This window comes from Lutjanus erythropterus, chromosome 18 (assembly GCF_056507025.1).
Source record: "Lutjanus erythropterus isolate fLutEry1 chromosome 18, fLutEry1.hap2, whole genome shotgun sequence".
NCBI classification, from domain to species: domain Eukaryota; kingdom Metazoa; phylum Chordata; class Actinopteri; order Lutjaniformes; family Lutjanidae; genus Lutjanus; species Lutjanus erythropterus.
In genome coordinates, this window is record NC_139334.1 from 14,939,967 (window position 1) to 14,964,148 (window position 24,182).

At 38.9% G+C, this 24,182-nt stretch overlaps 1 protein-coding gene across 1 annotated transcript in view; it reads right to left on the bottom strand.

Moving 5' to 3' along the window:
* stac (SH3 and cysteine rich domain) overlaps positions 1-19,900 on the bottom strand; it is a 47,534-nt gene extending 27,634 nt beyond the window's left edge. The window contains exons 1-4 of the mRNA XM_084742876.1: positions 19,328-19,900; positions 17,440-17,472; positions 13,606-13,939; positions 1,251-1,384 (exon numbers count right to left, since the gene is read on the bottom strand). Coding sequence (XP_084599002.1) covers positions 1,251-1,384; positions 13,606-13,939; positions 17,440-17,472; positions 19,328-19,441 — 615 coding nt within the window. The 5' untranslated portion in view covers positions 19,442-19,900. The remainder of the gene's footprint in view (positions 1-1,250; positions 1,385-13,605; positions 13,940-17,439; positions 17,473-19,327) is intronic.
* Positions 19,901-24,182: the final 4,282 nt, after the last annotated feature.

Genomic DNA, 24,182 nt, shown 5'->3' on the forward strand with positions numbered 1-24,182 from the left:
AGATTGTTTTTTAGTTTTGCCTTGTTTAAGTGGCTAAAATATGGTTTGTAAAGGGTTAATAAGCCTGGAGGTTGAAGAATTTTTAAGAAGTTTTTAAGTGTTATTATGCTTCATACAAATTAGTTAATCCAAATTCAAAATGCTGTGCCGTGTTTTTAGCTGCTTTATAGGACCAGTGTGCAGGATTTAGCACATCTAGCTGTGAGCTCGCAGACTGCAAACACCTCATCCTACCTTTTCAACTGCATAGACCTACAGTGGCCACGAAACTTGTAAAATACGCAAAAGAAATTTCTAGAGCTAGTGTTTGGTCTGTTCATTCTGGGCCCCTGTAGAAACATGACTGCATCTGTGGAAGAGGACTGCGCCCTCTGTAGATATAAACAGCTCATTTTACGTAAGGTAAACACAATGATTGTTATTTTCAGTTGACTACACACTAATGAAAGCATGTCTAACATTTTCTACCCACAGATCCCTGTAAATCTTACACAATGGACCTTTGAACCACATAATCTAAAGTTATGTGAAAATATAAACATGCTGTTAACAACAGCAGCAAATTGAGGGCCAGAGTTCCATTTATTCAGTATAATTATCATCAATTAAGTCTGCAAACTATCGAACCTTTTATGATACTGAAAATTTTCTCAACATCATTGCCTCTGCTAGCGATGTAAAAGCTGAATATTTAATCATTAATGATGTGATAATTATTCGAAATATTATTTTACACCCTCCAATTTGACAAGCAGCCAGAGATTGACTTGTGTATTAAAAAAGAGACATCAGGGAGGAGACTGAAATGTCAAGCACATCATGAAACTGTTACGTGTGACATCTTCAATAGTGGTTAGGGAGCTGTACCGGGTAATTGTATTGATTCTGAGTTAATGGTTTATGCTGACGGCAGCTTGACAGAGATGAGCAGGGGTCAGTATTTTTGCATTACTATTATTTAACACGCAGACAGACAGACAGAGTGATGATATAACGATGATGAGGACGATGACGAGGATGGATGGTGGTCACAGATGTACCAGCACACTCACTCACACATAGAGTGTGATTTCTGAATAAGCACATTCTGGTGGGAAACGGTCAGACTGCCAATTCTAATGTGTCTGTTTTGGTTGCTAATGACATCAGTAATTATATTCCTAAAGCCCAGAATCCCCCAAACTGTGGACGGCAAAAAGACAAATGTACTGTCCGTATCGTGTCTCCATGTCCTATGACATGCATCTCACCAGTTTGCCCATGCAGCGCTGCTGTCCCACTCCGTTCTCACATTTGTGGTGGAGGCTCATCTTGCAGGCTTTGCAACGCAGGCCGTGCTTTGCCGTGTTTCCAGCCAGGAACACCACATGTTTGGCTGTTGTACCTGATAGACACACACAGAAAAGAGGCAACAGGTTCAGATCTGTCATGACTGGAGCATAATGGTCTTCCTAAGTGAACAGCAAATTACTCACAAAAGGCAGAGGTAATGGAAAATACTGTCCAGAACGACATCTCATTCATTTATTCATTGTCTTTACACGCTTATTCCTAGCCAGAGTTTCTGGAGTCTTTCCCAGCATGCACTGGGCGAAACCTGTGAAGTGACATGTGGAACATTTTAACAGGGACAGAATTTAGCAAAAAGCAACACATGAGATGCACTTCTGCAAAACCATTTTAACCAGACTGACTGTAATAAAGCCATGTCTGTGTGCAGCTCATCCACACGTATTAATATGTGACTCACAATTGCTGGAATAAATTAAGATTAATCTGATTTATTTGTGAACCAAAGTTACGCAACATTGCAACTGCTAACACTCAGCATGTACTGTACGTGTGCATTTGTGCATAGAGGTGTGTGAAAGAGCAACTAATGAATATGGACAGGGAGATAGATGAGGGAACAATAATAGGAAAGACAGCGTTGTTCAGGGTGGAGATGTGAGATTATTAAGAGAACGGTGCTGGCAGAGAATAAAGCTCACATGGCCACAACAACAACAGATTGTATCATTGCAGCTCAGTCTTTAATGAAGATCAGTGAGTTGGGGCCCTGTCACTGTGTGTCTGTAAGACGGAATAAAATACTACAACAGGGCAAGAGATGAATAAGCATTAATGTGGTAATGCTGGGAAACACCGGTCAGCATTTTTCATCATTTTCTGACACTCTACAGGGAAATAAATATTAACTGATTAATCCAGAACATCATCGACCAATCAACCAACTATGAAAATAATTGTTCATAATTGTTGCAGCCCTAATAAAATGAACAAAATAATAACATTTAAAAATTATATAATGAATATCATAAACAGGCTGATTAATAATGTATTTTTAAAATTCTTTATTTTCAAAATAAAAGATTTATTAATTACATTAACTAAATCAGCTTGGTGCAGAGATGCTGATAAATTAGATACTTTACTGAATTTAATAACTGCAACAGTATTTTATTTGTAAATGCCTTGGTAACATTTGTAAGTGTGAAATGTTGGAATGATTCATAAACATAAACCATAAACATAAGCTGCTCTTATCAGGGACAGAATGAAGTGCATACTTAAGCTCTTTCAGTATGAAATGCACATTTCTGTGTAACTTTTGCTCCTCTTCAACGATTTGTTGTATAGCTGCACAGCTCACTGTCTGATCCTATTGCGCTTTGTGTCACTAACAGGCAGATTTATCCCATCATACAAAACTAACATATCTGTACTTCCTTCTTGGAAAAAAACAGTGTCCATTTATTGTCATTGTGAATAAGGAAATGGTCAGAGCACCAACTGGCGCCCTATCTGGGGCCAGATTTGGCCTGTGGGCTGCAAGTTGAGTATCAGTGATCTAGAGTTGGTGTGAGTTGCTGAGTTTGCATGCACCTACTCATGGATCAGAGGCTCGTGCTAGTAACAGGGCAGGATTTAAGCATTAATGGCGTTCTCATCAGCTGAGCTCTAACCTTTTGTCCATGAGTAGATACACACTTCTTTCTGCACTGTGATGCACTTGCATATAATAGTTCCTACATTAAACTGCTGACAGCATCGTCTGTAGCTTATGTTAAGTAACCAGGTCATCATTTCTGAGTGAGACATTGGTATTGAGTTTTTCAAATGTAAATTTTTGGTGTTTTCAGCATCACAAGCTGAGTCCCATCTAGTTCCATTATATTCAAGAGAAAGCAGAAATCTCTACATTTCTATATCTCTCTATCAAAATTCAAAAACTAAAACCAAAACAATCTAGAAGGATAAAAATCATCAAAGGTAAGAGGTAATATATGTAGCATACCTTTGATTCTGGGTTTAACTGTTCCTTTAACTTTAGCCTTAAAGATTTAAAAGATCCTGAAATTACTGTCTAGACCCCGAAGCATCAGAGACTATATTCCTTCTCAGGGCAGAAAAAAATCCTGACAATTGGGTTTGGCTTTAAAAAAAAAGTTCATATAGCATTTCATAAGGCCTGGCATCAACCTGTAGGGTTACCCCGAGGAAGAAGCTATCATCACTCTGCTCTGCTGAGGCTGTGCATGTTTGGAGGGAGTGACATGTCCAGAGCTTAAACATCAAATATTAACTCCGTAAGTATTCTGCTGTATAATAATAATACATTTGGCTGACTGAGCCTAAGTTCCCTTCCAGAAACATTTTAAAGTGTGTAAAAATACTCTGATATTACTGATACTATGATTAATATTTTGTTTAGGCTTGGCTTTCAAATTTGTTACTTAGCACATCTAGCATGTCCGGGGCACGTTTGAAACTCACATTTTAGGGGAGTGCACAGACATCTCCACCTTCAGTAAAGAAATATGAAAACACCTCTCTTGTGAGAAACACAGATTCAAATCAGTGTATCAATGTCAGGCATTTTGGTGGACATAACTTAAGAAAAACAGTTTGAATGGAGCAAATCTTTAAACTAAGAGACAGCTCAGACTGGACAAATACATGACAATGTGATTTTCTATTTTTTTTTGGTGGTAAGTGAAGATTCTGTCAAATGATGTAAGTCTAATCCTCACTTAAGATGACAGGAGAAAGGGCTTCCTGAGAAGACAAATTATCTTTATGAGTTATATATAGCATGACAAAAAAACACCACTTACAGTGATGTATCATTTGACAGCTGTTCTACATTAACAAGAGAGGACAGTATTAAATCCCAGAACTGTTATTAGTTGTAGTCTGGCAGCTATGCACCTCTGGCTCTTTATTGATTAATCAATAAGCACGTGCCCCGCTCTGGTCCCGACTCTACATGTGAAAATATGGACATGCAACAGATTCATCGATCTACTTCAGTGGGCGTCGAGAGCACAGGGAGAATATAATGTAAGATCTGATCAATCCAAGTTTCATCACCAAGTTTGTTCACGGTTGTCAAGTTGTGTAAAGTTTTTATAGGCACGGTGGTGAGCAAATAAAGTCTGTGTTTCATTCCAAATTATCCTCAAAAATGCAGCATATTCAGTTTGATGAGCAGGGTGAAAAAGGTTCAATGAGCAGAGGTAACACTGCACTGTAAATGTGAAACCAAGCAGAATACCTGATCCCCGAACAAGACAGCAAACGCAGGATACAAAGCTCCTCATGTGCAGTTAACTTAGCCAGCATGGGGGGAAAAATCTCTGCTTGCTCTTCACGTGCTGTAATGTGAACTGGTGTCACGGCTATCTGGCAATTGAAACTCAGTAATGGGTGGAAAACTGGATCTGTATTCCCCATTTAAAGCTCTTGTGTTGCTTGGCTGAGTGCACTGACACAGAGTTGGAGTGGAGTTAGTTAACCTGAGATGGAAACCGAGAGAAATGTGATCCCGGCCTGAACCCTCATCGGTCAGCCACAGATCACCACGACAACAACAGCAGCAGCGGCACAACCTGCACCGATTTTTAGGTCACTCTAAATCAGGTCAGCTGATGATGATGTCTAATGAGCACTTTCTTTCTCCTTCAGGTCAGCAAACATTTTCTCTAAACAGGCTGACCCGAGCTCTCGTTCGTCTTTCTGAATGCACAGGGGCAGGAAGCAAATGAAGCCCTTGTCAGGCTGTTGTTGACTGTCTTGTCTGAGCGGACGCAATCCAACGGGGCAGAATAACGAGATGCCTCCATGTTAACTTGTAACTGGGGCTCATATGATTCCTTGAGAAACTTGAGTATCTTGATTACTGAAACTCATCATTTAACCAATATAACTATTTACAACATACAGTATATGGATGATTATTACTGTCACACAACGCACTCACAATGTGAGCATGTGGCATGAAGAGGATGTGATTTGATAGCGTGGTTTTCAAAGTGGAGGAAGACAGTAATTAGAGAGGGACAAAAAGATTAGACAGCCAGAGAAAACAACAGGAAGTGTATACTAGCCTGCTACAATAGCACAACGTGAATGCTTCAGCATCTGAGCACAAAACATCCAGTCCAAAGAGCAAAAGTAGCATTAACATTAGCATTTAATGTTTGCTCGTTGAGTCTAGTAAAGAATTTTGCTAATTATAGCTATATTGAATGGCTAGTTAGGGATATAATATGGTGGCTAGTATCTCTGTAACTGACTCAGAATTTTTTAATTCCAATCAGATTTGGATATTCAATACAAATATTCTATGACTTGTTCCTTTTTTCAGTTCAGTGTCCTCACTTAACTCCCATATTAACTTACATTTGTCTGTTTAACCAGTAAGGCTTTAATGCCTTTCTTCATCATCTGAGTTGTGAAAACATCAGAGAAAATAAAAGCGTGTGCTCTTCTTTAGTCACAGGTTTAAAATCAGCGCATCGACAAACCTTCTCTCTCCAGGCTGTCTAGCATTATCTGCCCTGCACATTCTGCAGTGCACTGGACTGAAGTGGCTGACAGCACATCACCTGCGCCCTGTTTCTATCACTCCTCTCCACTTCCATCACAGTTAGTCTTGTGGTTTGTTGTGGTTTTGAGACTCGGTTTGTAAAGTTCACAGCCCACTGTTGTCTTGCTCTGTTTGCAATGACGCAGCTTAAAAACAAGAGTGAAAACTTGTTTACCAACTGCTTGTTTCACTTCCTCTCATCAGTTCACCACCAATGTTGTCACCAGGATTGTTTTTTGCGGCGCCAGCTAAATACATTTATGATTCCCTTCATTTATAATTCTTTATGTTCTGCCGGTGTATTTTTGTAAACTTCTATCTGTTTTATCATGTTATTATAATACATACTGACTGACAAGAAAAAAAAGATGCTCAACTGGAATAATCTCCGCTGACTGAGGGGTCTCCGAGTGATGATTCAAGGCTTTGACTTTCAGGGTGCAGCTCTAGCGGCTCGTTATGATGTCCCTAAGTTAGCAAATTTTGCAGAATAATATAACCGCAAAAAATAAAATGCTGCAGTCAATTTGTGAAAGCTTGAGCATGATGACGCACACTCCTCTCACATTGATGCATGAACTACTCCAGAAAGCAATTTTCAGGTGATGAAAGTCACACTTGGAGCCTAAATGCACCAATCTAACACAGCAGGGATATTCAGAGGGTTTGTTTTGGTTTTGACAGATAATATTATTGTCTTCTAAAAAGGAAACCGATTAATTATTCATTTCAAGAGAGTCTTTGATAAAGCCAAAGTAATTCTTATTCGATTAATTGATTGCTATAGTAATTGATAGCTGCAGCCCTACTTGTAATGGTTAAGAAGAGAACAAACCACTGTGTTTCAGCAGGCTGATACAAGAAACTGACATTGTCGTCTTCCTTCAGTAATGGCTGGGTAATGACGTTAGTGTGAGTTTAGGTGCTTTTTGCTCCAGGCTCAGAGGAAAGTCCAGCTGGCCTGAAGGCATCACAGCTGTGGGGAATGTGAGTGACAGTGCTGCTCTCTTCGGCATTTGCTCTTTCTTGGCTACTCTGCCTTTAAAGCCCATTATTCATTTACACTACACTTAAGGACAAGTCTCCTGCCAGATTTCCCATACCTTCTTCATCTTGCCTCTTTTTCCCACAGTCTTTCCCCCTCAGTTCCCCACAGTTGATCTCTTAGGCTGCACACTATCCTCACAATAGCCACACATTGATCCATTAAGCCGGTGTTCTTACTTCACGCCTCCTGATTTCCTGTGCAAATAACCTTCATTGTGACAATAACTCCTCCACCTTCTCTTCTTCTTAAGCTCCTTCAAAACACTGACCTGAACAGCATTCTTTGGTTTGCAGACTTTAATTAGTTCCTCCCATGGCCATTTGATTTTTTCTTACCACTGAAAGGCCATTTCCCCATCTAACGAAATAAGGAAATAAGGCCAAGAATGTTTAAGACATTGTTATAGGGGGAATGTCGTTTTTTTATGCATCCATCTGTAATCAGGGGTCTTCAGAAATGAACTGTATAGGGAACAGATGTAACATTAACTGCTTTTAGAAATTAAATTCACTCAGGGCAATGAGCGTTGGCTATGTTTTTCTGTCGTTGTGATTTAAAGAAAAAAGAAAACAATTTTTACAACTGACAAAAACAACCTAGGATGGTTTGTACCAACTTGTCTTTACTAAGCCTGGTCCTAACTGCTAAGTCGGTCTGTGTTAAGACCAGCCTTGATTTATGTCAGATGCACCAACAAAACTTGCAGAGATGCCAACATTACAAATGGGTGGACATGCTAATTTTCATGGAACTCCATCCACCTTTTGTTGAAACATTTAAGTCTTGACCAAAACGGACTGACAGACAGAGCAGCTCTGCCATCACTTTAATGTCACTGGCATGGGTTTAAATGCCTTTCACTAATTTGAGTCAAGGTTTAAACTCGAATAGGTCAGCGCCTCCAAAAATATCACTTTCTTTAAACTTTTCTCACTAACTGCTTTTATTTTTAGCTGACATTTTCCCTGCCAGCACCCATGCAGTTTGACATTTCACAATACTTCTTTTTTTTTTTGATGGAGTACTGGTGCGAGAAACATTTTCAAGACATGCCGGACAATGTCAGCTGTTAATTGTAAAACTATGATGGATACATGCAGTACCAGTGGAAGTGCAAGGTTGTCACAAAACGTAGCTGCTGTGTCTTGTATCTAAGAAAGAAAACACTACTGACACCCGCTAGTATACACAGTGAGAGTGTGTGTCTGACACTTGTGTGCATCATGTGTATGCATTAATGCAGGGGGGAATCGTAAAGCCTCAGTTAGCAACATAGCAATATCTGTCAACTTCCCAAACTTGACCTCTGACCCTCAGATTAATTGCTCTCTGGGGCAGCCAAACCTGTCATGTGTATCTCAGGGATTTCATAGCGTAGATTAGTGCGTGTTAATCAAGGGAGATTACTGTCTCATTCGTGGTGAATATAAAGTTGTCTTGTTAATTAATCCAGGAATTTGGATGCCTTGATTTGAGGCGTTTAAAGGATTTTGAAAGTAAATTACTGTCTAACCCCTGAGAGTTGTTGCAGGATATCAGTGATTACTGACTGGCAGTTATATTTTGTAATAGAAGCTTAAATGTCTGCATTTACCATCTACATATATCCTTCATACAGTATGTCGGTATAGTTTTTTACTTTACAAAGTATGATCCTTCAAGCTGTTTGTGCCTGTCTTGTGCTCAACCTGAGCGCTCTCTCTCTCCCTCTCTCTGCTGGGAGTCATCACACAAAACAGCTGGTGGTTTTCCAGCAGTTCACCAGGCTGGAAATCTAACCAAACACTGGTTATGTGCGCAGCATTTCACTTGATGTTGCCGAATCAGAATCTCAATTAAGATTCTAGTGTCTAAAACCTGCCGTTGTCAGTTACGTCATTACGTTGATGAATCCCATCCCCCACTGCTGCAGAGCAGACGTTCACCTGTTTATTAGACATTTTTTAATATTAACCATATCGCTTGTCCAATTTGCACCAAATTCAACACTACACTTACTTGGGTCCCCAGTGACAAACCTTCCAAATCTGAAGTAGATCAGATGAGCAGTTCTTGAGATATGTAAGACACAGCCAGCTGGAAGGACGGACAGAGATTCCTTGCATTTATAGAGAGATGAGTTCACAACCTAAAGCTGTGATTTTTTTTTTCAAGCCTGCCCTGTAAATTATATTTCACCCTCTGCCAGCCACAAATAACCCTCCCATTCACTCATGTTGGCATTTATTTAATAAGCCATTTGCAGCAAGGACCTGCAATCAATATCTCAGCATTAGCGATCAGAGCATGTTTATGTACCAGTGAAGCTAATTCATTGTGAGTTTCACAACAAGGACACTGGCTTTAAAAACAAAAGCTGTACTAGCCCTTATCCCGGTTGCGGTCCGGCTGGTCTGCCTGGGTGACCCATCTCAAGGCTAGCTGTACTAATTGACTTCCTGTGCTTCCTTTTCCCATTTTTGAGTGTATTTCTGTCATCTATCATGTAGATATACCTGCAGTATTTCACCATCCAACTAATGTTTGCTGAATAAGCATGTACTATGTAAGCTGGCTTTACCCTCAGTCTTTTAGCATTAATGTTACATCATGTATGCAGCTGCTAAGTAACTTTACATTTACATTTTCACAGGGTTCTTGTTTTAAAACGTGTCCGATAGAAACATTAACAGAATGGAAAGTTTGGCAGGTGTAGCAACAGTAACTAAGGAGGGCGGTGCTTAAGGTTCTCCAACTGCAAACGAGCCAATAAAAGCCATAGCAGACTGACAAGAAAAAACAGACACTGCAGCAGGCACAGGTTTGCAGAAGTGACCATGACCTGCTATTGATTATTCATTAAGCATCACTGGTTAAAAAGTGACTAGTACTCTAAGTAGTTTTTGAGAGAAATGTTTGGTACTTTTACTTTTGTATTTTTAACACTTTTTTTTTAGTTTTACTCTTAAATGAGTAATATTTCAGTAATATAACATTATTTCTACTGGAATACAAATTCTCAGTACTACTTCCTCCACTGGCAGTAATAACTCACAGAAAATTTAACTGAGAAACATTTCAATCTAACAAAGATCTCCGTCAGGCATTTTCAAATCACCATCACAAAGCAGAACGGGAAATATAAAAACAACACATTAATCACTCAGGTGATTGTGATCTGTTTCAATGAGAGTCAGTCTCCTCACAAAGCCTTTGTGTAAGTGGCTATAGTGAGAAAAAACAAAACATTTTTCTAAGTATGATTGACAGACTTTTTACTTTTACAGATTTATATGTCTCTCTCAAAAGTCTGTATCTGTTGATGCTACCTCTCTCTTAATTCTCAGTCTTTTTGCTTACATGCATACTTTTCTGAACATGCCTGTATTGAAAAAAAAAAATTTGGGTGAGAAATATAATACTATTTTTTCATGTAATTTTCTATATAGTAGTTCTTAATGACAAATGTTTTCCCTGGATGATGTATGATGCATATTTGACTGAGTGTGCAGATCTTTTGTCTGTTGCTTTCCAATATTTAACATTAGCAAAAGAAGGCAGCAAATATGTGTTGAACTTCATACAACACTATCGAAAAACCTCTATCCTCTATCCATGTTGACGTTGATCTTCATCGTTTAGTAGCTTGAAATGCAAGGACAGTTTTTACTACACTTATGTTGAATTACAACTGGACATGTAAATATTCTCTTATATACAGGTTTTTTTTTTTTTAAAAAAAGGAACACCTACAGAAGAATGGTAATATGTTGATTGCCCTGTTCAATATTTACTAATCTAGTTTTCCCTCCCTTCATCTAGTAAACCTGATGAATGAGTCAGTGAGCACTATAATATAATTAAACCTTTTTTATTATGGATGATGCAAATAATTGGTACAGGCTGTTATATAATAAAGGATCCTCCTTTGGGAAGAATGTGGGTGTTTTGCCTGCAACATATTGGTATTAATCTATACATTAGTGTATGGATTGGAAATACATGTGGATTTAAATACCTTTTTACTAAAACAGTAACAATGATTATGAGATTGATTCTAGGGGCAAAATGAATCTTTATTTAATTTAATCCACTTAAACAAACCAACATGTATTTTTCTGTATATCTAATTATATAATACGTTAGTTCGTAATTTAATTATCAAGTCGTGTTATATGAAAAATATTGTTGCATATGAAATGTTATATTGAAAATGTTACATGGCCTAAACCTGCTTCCCAAGGAAAAATGCAAAGAACATGTGTGTGCCTGTTTGGGTTTGTATCTACAGGGGGAGAACTACTTGTACTACTTGAGAACCAGTGTGATTTTTTGTACATTTATTTTTTCTGTGCACTCCTTTCATTCAAGTATTTTCCACTTCACAGAACAATGTCCACTTTTATAAATCTTACAAAACAATTATAAGTAATTACTGCTCTGTTTTAACCCTATAAACCATCTAATGAGTGGCTATAAGGATTTAATAATCACAGTATGCTTGTACTATCAGTTTAAGTCCCCTCTGCTACCACTACATCTCTCTCTTTCCTGTGTGCTGCTCTTTGACTCTGAGTCGGTCTTTGACAGCACCATCTCAGCTTATCGCGCACACACACACACACACACATTCTCTGTCTCTGCTGCTGACTACACTGTGTTCTCATTAAAGCAGGACAAATGAAGAAGAGGGCAACATCTTTTTTCATGAGTGGACCAGAGGGCTCAGCACCTATCACAGGGCCAGGCAGGCCTGACATCACACTCTCATTACTAACAGACCACCAGAGGCCCATTCCAGGCTTCGGCCACTGGACATGCCTCACTGGCCATGCCACAAAAAACAGACCCAAATTACATGTATAAATATGTTTTATGGTGAAATTAACTTCCTACATACAAAGCCAGACTGGATTTTTGATGACCAGTAATGATCAAGATGACCAATGGGACATTAATTCTCTGTTTCTTGTAGTTAGGAGCAGGGAGGTCAAATGTAGTAAACAACCTGCATAGATCCGATCTACATGTTTGTTTGGTTGTTATAAACTTGTAACCTTGTAAGCTGATAGGGCTTAGTCACACACCCAGCAGACACGGAGTAACATTATTATTCATTTAGAGTCGTGACCGTAGTGATGCAGTAATACTTCCAAGTCATCTAAACAAACACCAAAAAAGTAGTATTCATGGCTGCTGTTCATAGCTGTCCATGTACAGTTCTAGTTCTAGTCTAGTTCTGCTTTGCTCTCTTCCAACTGGGAAATATCAGGCCCTTTAGCTGCTCCACTGGGTTCAACAGCAAGTCACCATCTTTGTCTCTCTGTTGTTTGATGCTTGGCACATTAATAAGAGCAATGAAAGTGAGCCAAAATAGTACAGTCGTCGGCCGTAAAACTGGCTGAAAATCAACATTAACAGGTGTTCAAAACTAGAGATGTACACCATAAGTCAACTGGTCAATTAAATGTTATTGCCCTTGCTAGTCTGTACCAGAAACACTCAATTAAACTATTTATTATTAACTATTTATTAATGTCTTATTAATGTACAATGCACAGATGGAAATCATCAAGGTGGAAAGTTTGAAAGACCACATCTTGTTAAACCAGCGCAGTTTGTAAGGTGTTGTAGTTATTACCACTCAAGTGGAGCAATAAATAACCACATTCAGCACAGGCGTGTGGACATTAACCTGCACAGAGAGCAGGTTGCTGGTGCTAGTAATGCTAATATTAGCCACACTCAGCAAACTAATATGACACTGTTTTCACTGAGTCTTTTCTTACTTTTAACTTTCCATCTGGAAAATTGGGAACATTCCTATTCAAATCTTATTTAACAGTTGAAAGTTAAAAGAGGGAAATCTGAGCTCTGCTTTATTATTTCACACAGAAAAAAAATCTTTCAATTATGCAAAGAAAATCAATGACTGTTATTAGTGTTATTATTGTATTTGTGTTACTCCCATATGTAAGTGCACATTCACATGTGAATTCATGAAGCCACCTACACTCCCACCAGTCTGAGGTCTTTTTATCTTTTATCGTGATATCAGGGGCTTGTTGAGCAGATGGTACGGGCAGCCCTTGTCATTATCATGCGGCAGAGGCCCTGAGATATAAAGGCTTAGTGGTCCCTCAGTACTGATGGTTAACAAGGAGGAGAAACGGGAACATCTGGTGAGGGGAGAACAGGTAGAGGAGCTGGCACGGCTGCTGTTGGCTATCTGACACCCTCGCAAACAGATGGAGGGAGCTGGCTCAGTGTGCGAGAAAAGAGGATGGAGGTACTTTGGTCACATGTCAACAGGTCAAGTTGGATGCTCAGGCAGTTAGATATATCAGGTGCCTAACTGTGTGTGTTTGTTTCCATATAAATGGCTTGTGTGTTGATAAAAACAAAGTATTTAGCATATGAAAACAAAATTAGGTGCTTCAGGAGATTATAACCTCTTACGTCCTGTTGTCTCTATACCTTATGTGCAAATTATTGCATATTTATTGCTCTCTAACTTGATTCTGATGACAGAAAAGTTTTACTTATAACTTCATGGGGGCTATCTTGAAAGATAAGCTGATGAAGGTCTCATTACGAAAAGGTTATTCCCACTGCTGTGATTGCAAAGTTCATTAAATTATGTGTCACCGTGTTTTGTTTGATATTCTGATCACACTGATGAAGGAGGGAGGGACTGTAACCATACCTACGATCATGTGGTTGCAGACGTCGCAGAACGTGGGCTTCTTGAAGATGTGCTCCATGAAGCAGTGTCCTGCGGAGTCCACCTGCAGCGGGTTGCGTGCCTGGGAGCGTGACGTGGGAGGAGGAGCGCAGGGAATGGCTGGGGGGACAGGAGGGATGGGGAGGTTGGTGGTGTGCGGCGGGGCCATCCCGATGTTGCAGAGATGGCCCGTGCTGCTGCTCACGTCCGAGAGGAGCTCCGTCTTGTTGTCGCTGCTGGTTCGGAAGAAGTTGTCTGCGCTCTTACTGCGGATGCTCTTGGTCTTGAAGGACAAAGAGCGCTTGAGTCTCTGCAGCTGAAAAGAGAGAGACAGAGGTGAAGAGAAGTGCAGCGAGGGAGAGAAAAGTAAGAGAATAAATGAGGGAGAGAATGAAAGAGGAGAAAGCAACTGAGTGAGATGTGGAGTAAATCAGTTCCTGTTATAACCTAAATAAATAAGCTTAGACTGTGTTGCACCAACAAAGATTAATTTAATCCATCTAAGACAGCCTCTCATTGACACAAACTGTTTGCCTGATGAAGGTCTAGTACAGAAATGTCGCAAATAAATATAATATTGCAAGTTAGACAGTGTGCCGGAGTCTTTTCGCACCTTTTGGGTTTACCTCTCTCCTATGCACCTGCCTCATCCAATAGATGTGTGAAATGCTCCTTTGTTCTAAGCAAAACTATGTTTAAAATGAGTAAATCCACATTTATAATTAAGCAGAGCTCTGTTGCACAAATAAAAACTGACCCCAGTTTATTGATTTAAGTTTAGTGATTTAAACCTATACGGAATACAGTTAAATCAATATGGAGATGCTTTCTTACCCAAATTAAAATAACTAAATTAATTAATTAATTAATTAATTAATAATGTGAATGCAGTCAGGACCTAGTAAGTACAAAAGAGGGAGAGAAATGTTAACTCTCAGATGCTCTGTATCAACATTCCTTAATATATTGCATTGTTTGCTAGCTAGATAAAAATTTTTGTTGCTGTGCTGTTTTTTGTTTTGTTTCTTTTTACGTCTGGAGCCGCTGCTATAAATAATTATTTTTATGGGATTTGGCATCCACACCTAGCCACTTAGCCTAAACAGACTCAATACTAGCTACCAGCAAAATTTGGAAGCAGAGACGCTGAACTGTAGATGAAGGCTATGATGCACAATTAAAACTTTTTTTTTTGCATATTTTGTTTTTTTAACAACTGAAGAATGATACAAACAATTCCATGTAATTATTTGTCAAAGAAATTGAATCTGTCTTCATCTTTAGCTAGTTTAAAAGCTTGGTGCAGCAGAATTTAAATTTAAACCATGATTTAATTGGGTTAAAAAATGAATCCTTGTTGGAGTAACCCAGCCTCATTCTCTAAAACCTTCAGGCAAATGTCTCAGCGTCCCACGGCCGATACAAAGAGAACTGCGAGGGACAACTTATCACTGCTCAGCAGAAAACCTTCGAGGTTCCCCACCTGGAAGGTAATGTGATTTCCTGGTTAGGGTGATGCATCACGTCAACACTATTTCTCACACGCTGTGCTGCCGTTTCTGGCCGCAGCTTCGATCAATCTCATTAGTCTCCTCCTTTACAGTAACGCTATTCATAACACTCCACGCTGACAGCTCCTTATTTAACCTCTCAGTGTGTACTTCCTCCTCCGTGAAACCCACTTAATTCTGGGCTCAAACACGCAATAAAGAATCTCTCAGCTACTGTAATGTGATTTTATGGTTCTGGTTTCTGGCTGATATGTGGCTGCAGGTCTGTGATTTGAGAAATGGATTATGTTTTGCGTAATTGATGTGTAGAGAAAGACTCCTAATGATCAATTAAATCCTAGCACACAGTACAGACCTGAATGTACAAATGTACTGTAAACAGGTAAACACCTGTGGGAAGCTTTTCTGCTGGGTGCTCAAGGTTGAGATGTCCTCTTCTAAATTTATTACATATGCACACACAGATAGTGTGAGTTTGCTTCCTCAGATTCTGGGCTGGGACATTCTTATGAAATCTCAAGCTGCAACAATTAGTCCATTAATCAATTAGGTGTTAACTATTAAATTAATCACCAACTATTTTAATGAACACTGAATTGTTTTGACTCGTTTTTCTTTTTTTTTTTGGTTAAACTTCCAAAATCTCTGATTTCAGCCTCCTGCTTGTGAAGGTTTTCTGGTTTCTTTAGTCCTCTAGGACAGTTAACTTAATGTTTTTTTATTCTAAGACATTTTTGAACATCATCTTCATCTTTATAGAAACACTGAACAACCTTTTTTTTTTTTTTTTTACCATTTTGTGACATTTTATGGACCAAACACCTGGTCAATTAATTGAGAAAATTATTGACAGAAAGTAACTGAGAACATTCACTCAAGTACTCTATTTAAGTACGATACTGATGTACTTGTACTTTACTTAAGTATTTCCATTCTATGCCACGTTACACTTCTACTTATTCTTGGAAGCCAACCACCTGACAAATTCAGAGAAACACCTCGATGTTGTCTCATGTCTGAAGAAGGGCTTGTGCCCAAAATGTTGCATGGTGGTATAGTAATAAATGTTTAAGGGTTCATGTGTGCAGACTTTATTTTTCTTTCTTGTACTTGTAACAGGGCTTTTTACCTGCCTGTAAAAGTAGCCGCTATCCTAAATCTTTCATTCCCTCTGCAATCCATCTACTGAATGCATCATTTTCTTTATTTTTTGCTTTAGAAGGTTCATTTAGTACTACTAATATATTATATTCCTCATTATCTCCCTTGCATCATGATTTGTCTGTTTGTATGTCACTGCGCGTTTTTTATGTATAACAAGCTGTTCCACCAAATTGCTCCTAGTGAGAGTATTTTTACACTGTGGTATTGCTTTTTTATTTGAGTGAAGATCTGAGTACTTCTTCAAGGTCTGAATACATTGAGGTGAATAAGCATACATGTATTGTTAACTGCTGGTGTTTTTGTCCAACATGCCTGAGCAAATTGTTTAGAGGGCTTATCACTGCAGCTTTGGTATGGTGAGGATCAATCAATTCTACGGGTCACTCTGGAAACAATCAATTTAGATCCTTTCTCTGCCATTACCACCCACACACAGGAACACACACACACGTTCACACACACGCACATGAACATATAGCGCACATGTTCTACTGCAACCTCATGTAGTTCTTCACTTGCACAGCTCTTACACACCCTGAAAAGAAAAAATGGTGTTAAAACACAACAATAATGTTAATGCGGTCTGTTCTGGATAACTGCATTAGGTAGATAATTTTCCTGTAAATTCTACATGTAGTGAACTCTATTTTACAAAGGCTGTGAGATAATAAAGGATACTACACTTCTTTCACTGTAAGGTAGTTTTATATATTTCAAATAAAAGACAACCAAGAATAAATAAAGATAACTCTGAATCAGCAAAGTGGGGGGATGTGTGCATGCATCAAGGAGCTCATGCTGTGTTTGATGGCACCAAATTTATAGGAGCTGTGTTCTACCATAAAGCAGGGAGAGATAATGGAGGCTGGACTTGGTAATGCAAAACAAATGCATAATATTGTATATCAAATCATTGTAATACATTTACAGATGCAGCCTCGGGACAAAGAGTGTGCTCCAGAAGTATGGGTGATGATGGATTAAACCTTGTGTGACTTCGCTAAAGGTGATTGATCTTAAAAAGCAGTAAAAGTTGTGATATGAAACAACTTTTATTTTAATGTACATGCAAGTATGCTGTCGTGTTATGATGGACTAAAATCAGCAGTACACTACAGTTTGCACAAGAGTGGAGGCTCACCTTGCGCTTGTGATGTTCAGGCCTCACAGTATTCTTAAAGAAGGAATAAAAACACAAACACAGCTTTACTTAATGATAGTAAAACTTATACTACTTATCCTCTCTGTTATGGCTGCATGATATATTAAAAATATTGAAATTATTTTGACAGATTGACAAACTGTGATATGATTCACTATTAATGGGGAAAAGTTTTCTTACATCTGGAGAACAAGATTTACAGGCCAGGGCATCTCTGCAGCACACAGTACTTTATTATAATACTGTTTTGTCACATATTTCTCCTTTCACAGGAAATTGCAGCTTCTGCAAATTTGGACATTGTACTTGACCATATTGCAATTTCAGAAGTATTTATATTAACTGTGCAGCCCTACTGTCTGTAAGAATGATTAAACACTTTCTTAAATCACTTTTTCTTGTCTTTCTGAGGTGTTTGACAACTAATCATCTGAGATACTGGAAGTGAGTGAGGTTGTTTGGCAGAAGCTTAAAAAATTATGTGAGAAGTCAGCCAGGAGTCTCTTAAAATACTCAGTCATCAAATGTGCCAAAGTAAGAGCTTACATGCCTTAAAAAACACAATGCCACAGAGGAGACCATTTCTGAAAACTGACCGAGGACTGACCGTGCAAACGCAAAAGCCTTATCTAAACTAAATATAATAAGAGAACATATGAGTCTCAACTGTCCTGTGGGCTTTGGGGACAGGACAGGATAGCTGCTGTAGCCATCCACTGCCATGATGACTAGTCCAATATTTTACTGCTAATAGTAGTAGTCTGGGCAACATGTGGCCCACATAGACGGCAAAATGCCCGAGGCAGCTGTGGATCTCTGTCACACAGCCTACTTTCCTGCATCAGCCACAAGTAGAAAGTACAAACCTATATGGCACTTAGTTATTACATAATATAAACAGAGTATTAACACGATGTTACTACCTTCACCACTACAGCACATCATGACACTGTTTTCAGACAAATCAAGAGCTTTAAATAGCATTTCCAACCTCATTTATCTGGCAACAATTAACTTAAACCCACAATTCCTGTTAGTTGTTTAGGTTATAGACTCTTGCATAAATAAAAGTAATATAATAACCTATAAAAGCCCAGAATAGAAAGTTTTAAACTGATCTCATCTTTATCTAAAGGTTGCTTTCTTATATGGTACAACATCATGATGTTATTCTAATGGTATTCCAACACACTGAGGTGGTCTGTTGTACTAAAACGAGTCTGCAGTGACTCTTTGTCGCACTTTAAACATGTTATGTTTGTGTTTTCTAACCTGTTTGTACAGCTAATCGTATTTTTGAACATATAGAAGTAGCAAATATAGTGTCTTACCTAAAGAAAAAAAGACTATATTTCTTCAAATGTCATGCAAGGACATCTAAAGAGTGTGTGTGGTGCTCATAGTGAGTTTAAACTGATCTCATCTTTATCTTAAGGTTGTTTTCATATGGCACAAGATCATGATGTTAGTCTTGTGGAATTTCAACACATTGTGGAGGTCTGTTGTACTAAAAATGAGTCTGTAGTGACTTTTTGAGGCACTTTAAACGTGTTATCTGAGTGTTTTATGTCCTGTTTGTACAGCTGATGATATTTCTTAAGTATATCAGTGTAACAGGTATGATATTCTCCTTAAATTGAATCAGAATAATGCTGTTGAAGCTGTTTTAAAAGCCAGATTAGTGACAGTTTAAATACGCTGTTCTTTTCGGGAGCTGCTCCCTGTTCAGTCGATTTTATGGTCATGTTGATAGAAGTTTGTTTACCCTGCTCTATTAATAAGAGTTGTACCGATGCACAGAGCGATCGCACAGTAAATCAGTCTATCCGGGGTGATGGTAAATAATATATAATAAGGACAGTCCTACCTTGGTTTCCTGCTGGCTGGCGTTCGCCGTCGGGGATTTGGGTGTCTCATTCTGGTCCCGTTCGTCCTCTTTGCCCCCACTTTCGTCCTGAATCATGTTGGCTGGAGGGATCATCCTCTCTTATAGAGATCTCTCTAAAAAAAAAAACTGTTGCTCTGCGGAGTTTGTTCTCTTTCCAAGCTGTTTAAACCGTTCCCATTCCTCTATAGTCACCGTGACCCGAGGATAAAAGGAGGAGAAGTCATCCAGACCCACCGAGGCTGCTGCTGCTGCTGCTGCTGCGGTGGAGGGGAGGTCTGAATCTCATCCGCCGACAGGAAAAGATAAGAAAAACGTCTTGAGGAGGCAGCGAAAGAAGTGCTGTCTAAACCAGAAGTTGCAAGTCGGTCCAGTTCAGTTTCGAAGTGTCCTGTTCTTGTAAAGGAGGCTCTCGCGTTTATCGTGTCGTCGTGCGTAACGCTGCCAAGACATCTCCAAGTCCACGCTGCGCGCCGTGCGCCACACACTGCCAATACTCTCTAATGGGCGGAGAGCTGCGAACGACCAAGGGAGGGAAGAGAAGGATGGAGAAGGAGGAGAAATATGACACAACAAGGACTCTGTCCTGCCAAAACCCAGATGGAGGACACACTCACAGAAAAAAAAAAATACCCATATGGTCAACTTGAATCACTGCTAAAGACAGTACAAAAGTGTTTAACAGGTGTGTGTCAAAGAGCAAATCCACTTATTATTAGATATGCTTTTTTTGTTTTTTCTAGAACCAGATCTTTTACTATAAGTAGCCTAACTACATAGCTCAGCAGGAAACACTATAAGGCGAATCATTTTATTTTTCACTTTTTCTATGTATTAAACAATCCAGATTAAAATTAACATGTCGATTAATGACCTTTAGAGGTACTGATAGGTGGATTTTGCCTTTAGAAAGAGCCAGGCCCTGTGTTTCAGTCTTTGTGCTAAGCTAAGCTAGTCAGTTGCTTGTGGTAATGTAAAGTCATTAGAGTATGATTTGAAGACTAAATAATTACATTTACAATTGGAGAAAAGCCTTTTTTTGCCAAAGTAATACTGAACTGTTAAAAAGAGTAATACCACATTTAATGCTCTTTCTCAGTCAGCTTAGTTTAGCATAAATATCCAGGGAAACAGCTAGCCTGGCCATGTCCAAAAGTTAAATTTAAAAAACCTGCATACTATTACCCATAAAGACTACTAAGAAATAAATTATAATGAATTTGTTTAATCCATACAACACATGTTAAAAAAATGTATAAACTAAAAATTCACCTTTGGGTTGACCTTCAGGATGGAGCTACCAGGCAATATTCACTGTTCCTATTCAATGTTCCCGTTCTACCTTTCACTTTTCCACCTGTAGCAGAAGTTATCTTACTTTACTAACTAGCTAATGGTAGCGTTCGCTAGTTGCGTACAGTAGTGTTTCCTACTGTGTTTAATCTGTTTGGTTTCTCTTTTATTGCTTTTACACAGCAGATGCTGGATACAGCAGAGACTATCTCAGCCCACTCTCCTTCTTTTATCATTGTTGTAAATTTACTAATTTGTCTGGTTACTCGACTTGTACGAAAATGTGATTAAGTGCCATCCAGGGTGTCCATTCACTGGAGAAAACGTGATGAAATGCCCTAGTGTGCCCTTCAAGTGGAGAAAACTTGTTGACAAGAAAGTGTACGTTTTAGTTTGTGTCACCTGGGGTGCCGTTCCAGTGACGAAAACATGCTGAGTTAACAGTTTCTTGTGTGTTTTAATTGCAGAGATGTAGTAGTTGTGCTTAATACTAGTCACAAAATAATTTTTTTTAGTCTTAAACAGTTTGGAACAGTTTAACCATAAAAGCATCACGACTCGCTGTGCACTGGTGCCCATGTTATTGTTTTCACTTCTGCCCTGCAGACAGCCTCAGTCCACCAGTGCAGTCTATTATTTAATTAATAAATAAACTGTAAGGTCTATCTATGTTGAAATTCATTTTTCTGATAAAATAGTAAGAATAATACTCAAGAGTCAGACGAGAAAACAATGACACTATCATATACTACAGCCTATTTACCATCGATAAGCCATTATTTAGGAAATAAACAGCATTATGACACTTTAGCTTTTGTGATGAAATATGAGGCGTCTCACCCGTCTCAGATGGGATAGGCGTGATGCCCGGTGTAGTGATACATCACGCTGCCTCCCTCCAGGCTCCCCTATGATGTGATGTCCTTGAAGTTATATCAAGGGACGAAGGAAGCAGGCGCCAGACTACAGCCTCCTCACTCTGACAGGAATGCAAACAGAAGCACAGTCCCAAGCAGTGAGTCTACATGCAGCTCAGTTTCTGCCGGAGATCTGAAGGGATTCCCTCCCCCCAAAAAACTACACCCTCTAATAAAAGACTCGTATCAAAGAAGGGTTCAGAAAGAGCTGGTGTAATGTTAAGAATTATCACTTTAGCTTTTTTGTTGTGCAAGGCTGCAATGATTTCATCAGACTATAGTTTTCCAAAAAACCTGTGGATGTGTTATTTTGACACCCCTCAGCCACTTGTGATAAACAAGCTCTCCTCAATTTACAGCATCATCAAAAAAGCATCATCTGAATGACGGGTATTCAGGGGCTGATGATGCATCCAGTGTTAAAGAGCCATACAGAGAAAACACTGCAGAATGACTGAGGCACAGAAATGTATGTCAGCCTCTATGATGGCATACATATTTATATACTGAACGTAAATCTACAGTAAACCTGTGATGGAGTTCAAGTGACAGTTTGTTAACCCTGTGCTTACTTTTTTTAGTTTAGAGGGTGTGAATATGGTGTTATTAATCAACAGTCGTCAGGTTTCTCGTATCACTGTCAAAAAAGCAGAGAAAGAAAAAAATCTATGTATTTTGAGAGACATCAGTCAGTCAGAAGAGTTGCTCCTGTCCTTGTGCCCATTTAACTTCTAAACTAGGCTTAGTTAACATCCTCTGAATCAGCTAAAATTGGGATAAATTCTATAAGAAAATGGCAACAAAACTACATCAGGGTGACCTCAAAAACTGGGGTGACTTTGACTTAGAAAATAATGTCACTGTTATCTATAGACAAGACTGTTTGACTATCCCAACTCAAGGTCAATTTCCTAGATCCACAGCTCTTGCTGTAACCACATCATACAGTCTCCATGAGCAAATGGAGATGCATTTGTTGACATATGAGCTCAGCTGTTGTTGGGAATCGCTTTTCCAACTATTGTTTAAATCATTGGTTCCCAGTCTTGCTGATGCCATCATGTTGACCTTTATTTCACTAAAATTTAACTTGAATCCCTTTTTCGTGGGCGTGGGGGCGTGAATCATGCCCTGTGTGACCCCTGTCATGCTACCCATTGAAATTTTGGTCCAAATTACTCTATTTATCACCAGTTTCTAGGGTAAATGGCTCAATTTGTGACCATAAATGAGCTGAAATTGTACGCTTTCACACGACAGGCCGCCACCTGGAAAGTGCACAAGACAATCCCTTAGTCAGACAGCCAGACAACCAGAGCATGAGTCAATGTTGCATTTGTACATGTATGCCAAAGTGGTGTGATTGTGTGTGGTTACTGTGAATCATGTCAGCAGAAAAAGCCAAATGCATGACCAGAAGCCAGGAGAGAGAGCTGAGTGTGAAAGAGGGAACGAGAGACAGAAAGAGAACATTATAATTTCCTCTCTCTCAGCTGCTGGACCGTCGCAGAGGAAGGAGGGCGTGAAAAGACGAGAGAGGAAGAAGACTGAGCGATGGAGGAGGATAGGACAGAGGACTGGAGAGATAGGGGTTAATTATTCCAAATGAAAGGTTTTACCGAGGCTATGTGAGGAGCCAAGTTGTGCAATTTCATGCCTCACAGTCACTGGTTCTCTTTCTTTTCCTTTTCATTATTTCCTTCTTTTTTCCCTACAATTATTATTCCTGTTTATGAGCAATATTGTCATCTTTAGTAATCTGGGACCATATTAATGCTAACCACGTTAATAAGGGTTAGGATCTGAATTTGTAAAAGACGTTACAGATGAATAGTTCTTAAGTCAATGTTCTTATTCTAATTCAAAGATAGGAAAAGTGTATTAAACAAGCATCCAGCTTTCCAAAATCCTAAATAAAAAGGATAACTGTTAACTTTCACTTTCCCACCTGTAGTAGCAGCTAACTCACTAACTAGCACTAGCTACTGGTAGTGTACTCTAACAGTAATAAGTGATGCTGGATTAAGTAGGCCTATTTCCTAAAATAAGATAGGATGAAGGACAAAAAGATGTGTTTGTAATATCAAACTGGGAAAAATCCTGTGTTAGACCCTTCCTATCCTAACACTTAAGATAGGAAGTTTCTATAATACGGCTCCTGTTATATGACTATTAAAGACCTCCTCTGTTTGTTCTACCCTTGAAGTATTTCCTCTTGTTTACCTGCCAACAGATGAGACATCCTGAAAAAGTATATCTGAATTATTTAACAGATTGTATCAGAAAGTACATTCCATCCATGCAGACATTTCCGTTTTGGAGGCCTGTGGTCAAACTTTCCAGAAATTTCTTTTCAGTTCTGTTTTTATAACCTGGCCTGGTCATTTTCACTCATTCCTTTGAAATCTATTCACTGTCATGGGGATTATAATTCAACATGTTAATACCAGAGGATCTGTTTTAACATTACACGATATGAAAACTATGTGATCTGATTGCCACAGAAATGTCACACCAAATAGATTATTACGACTAGATGTCTTTATTAGTGAATTGAATGCAGGCCGTGGAGAAGCAGTGTCAAGATTTATTCACATTAAACTTCATGTTTCCATATTTATGCAGAA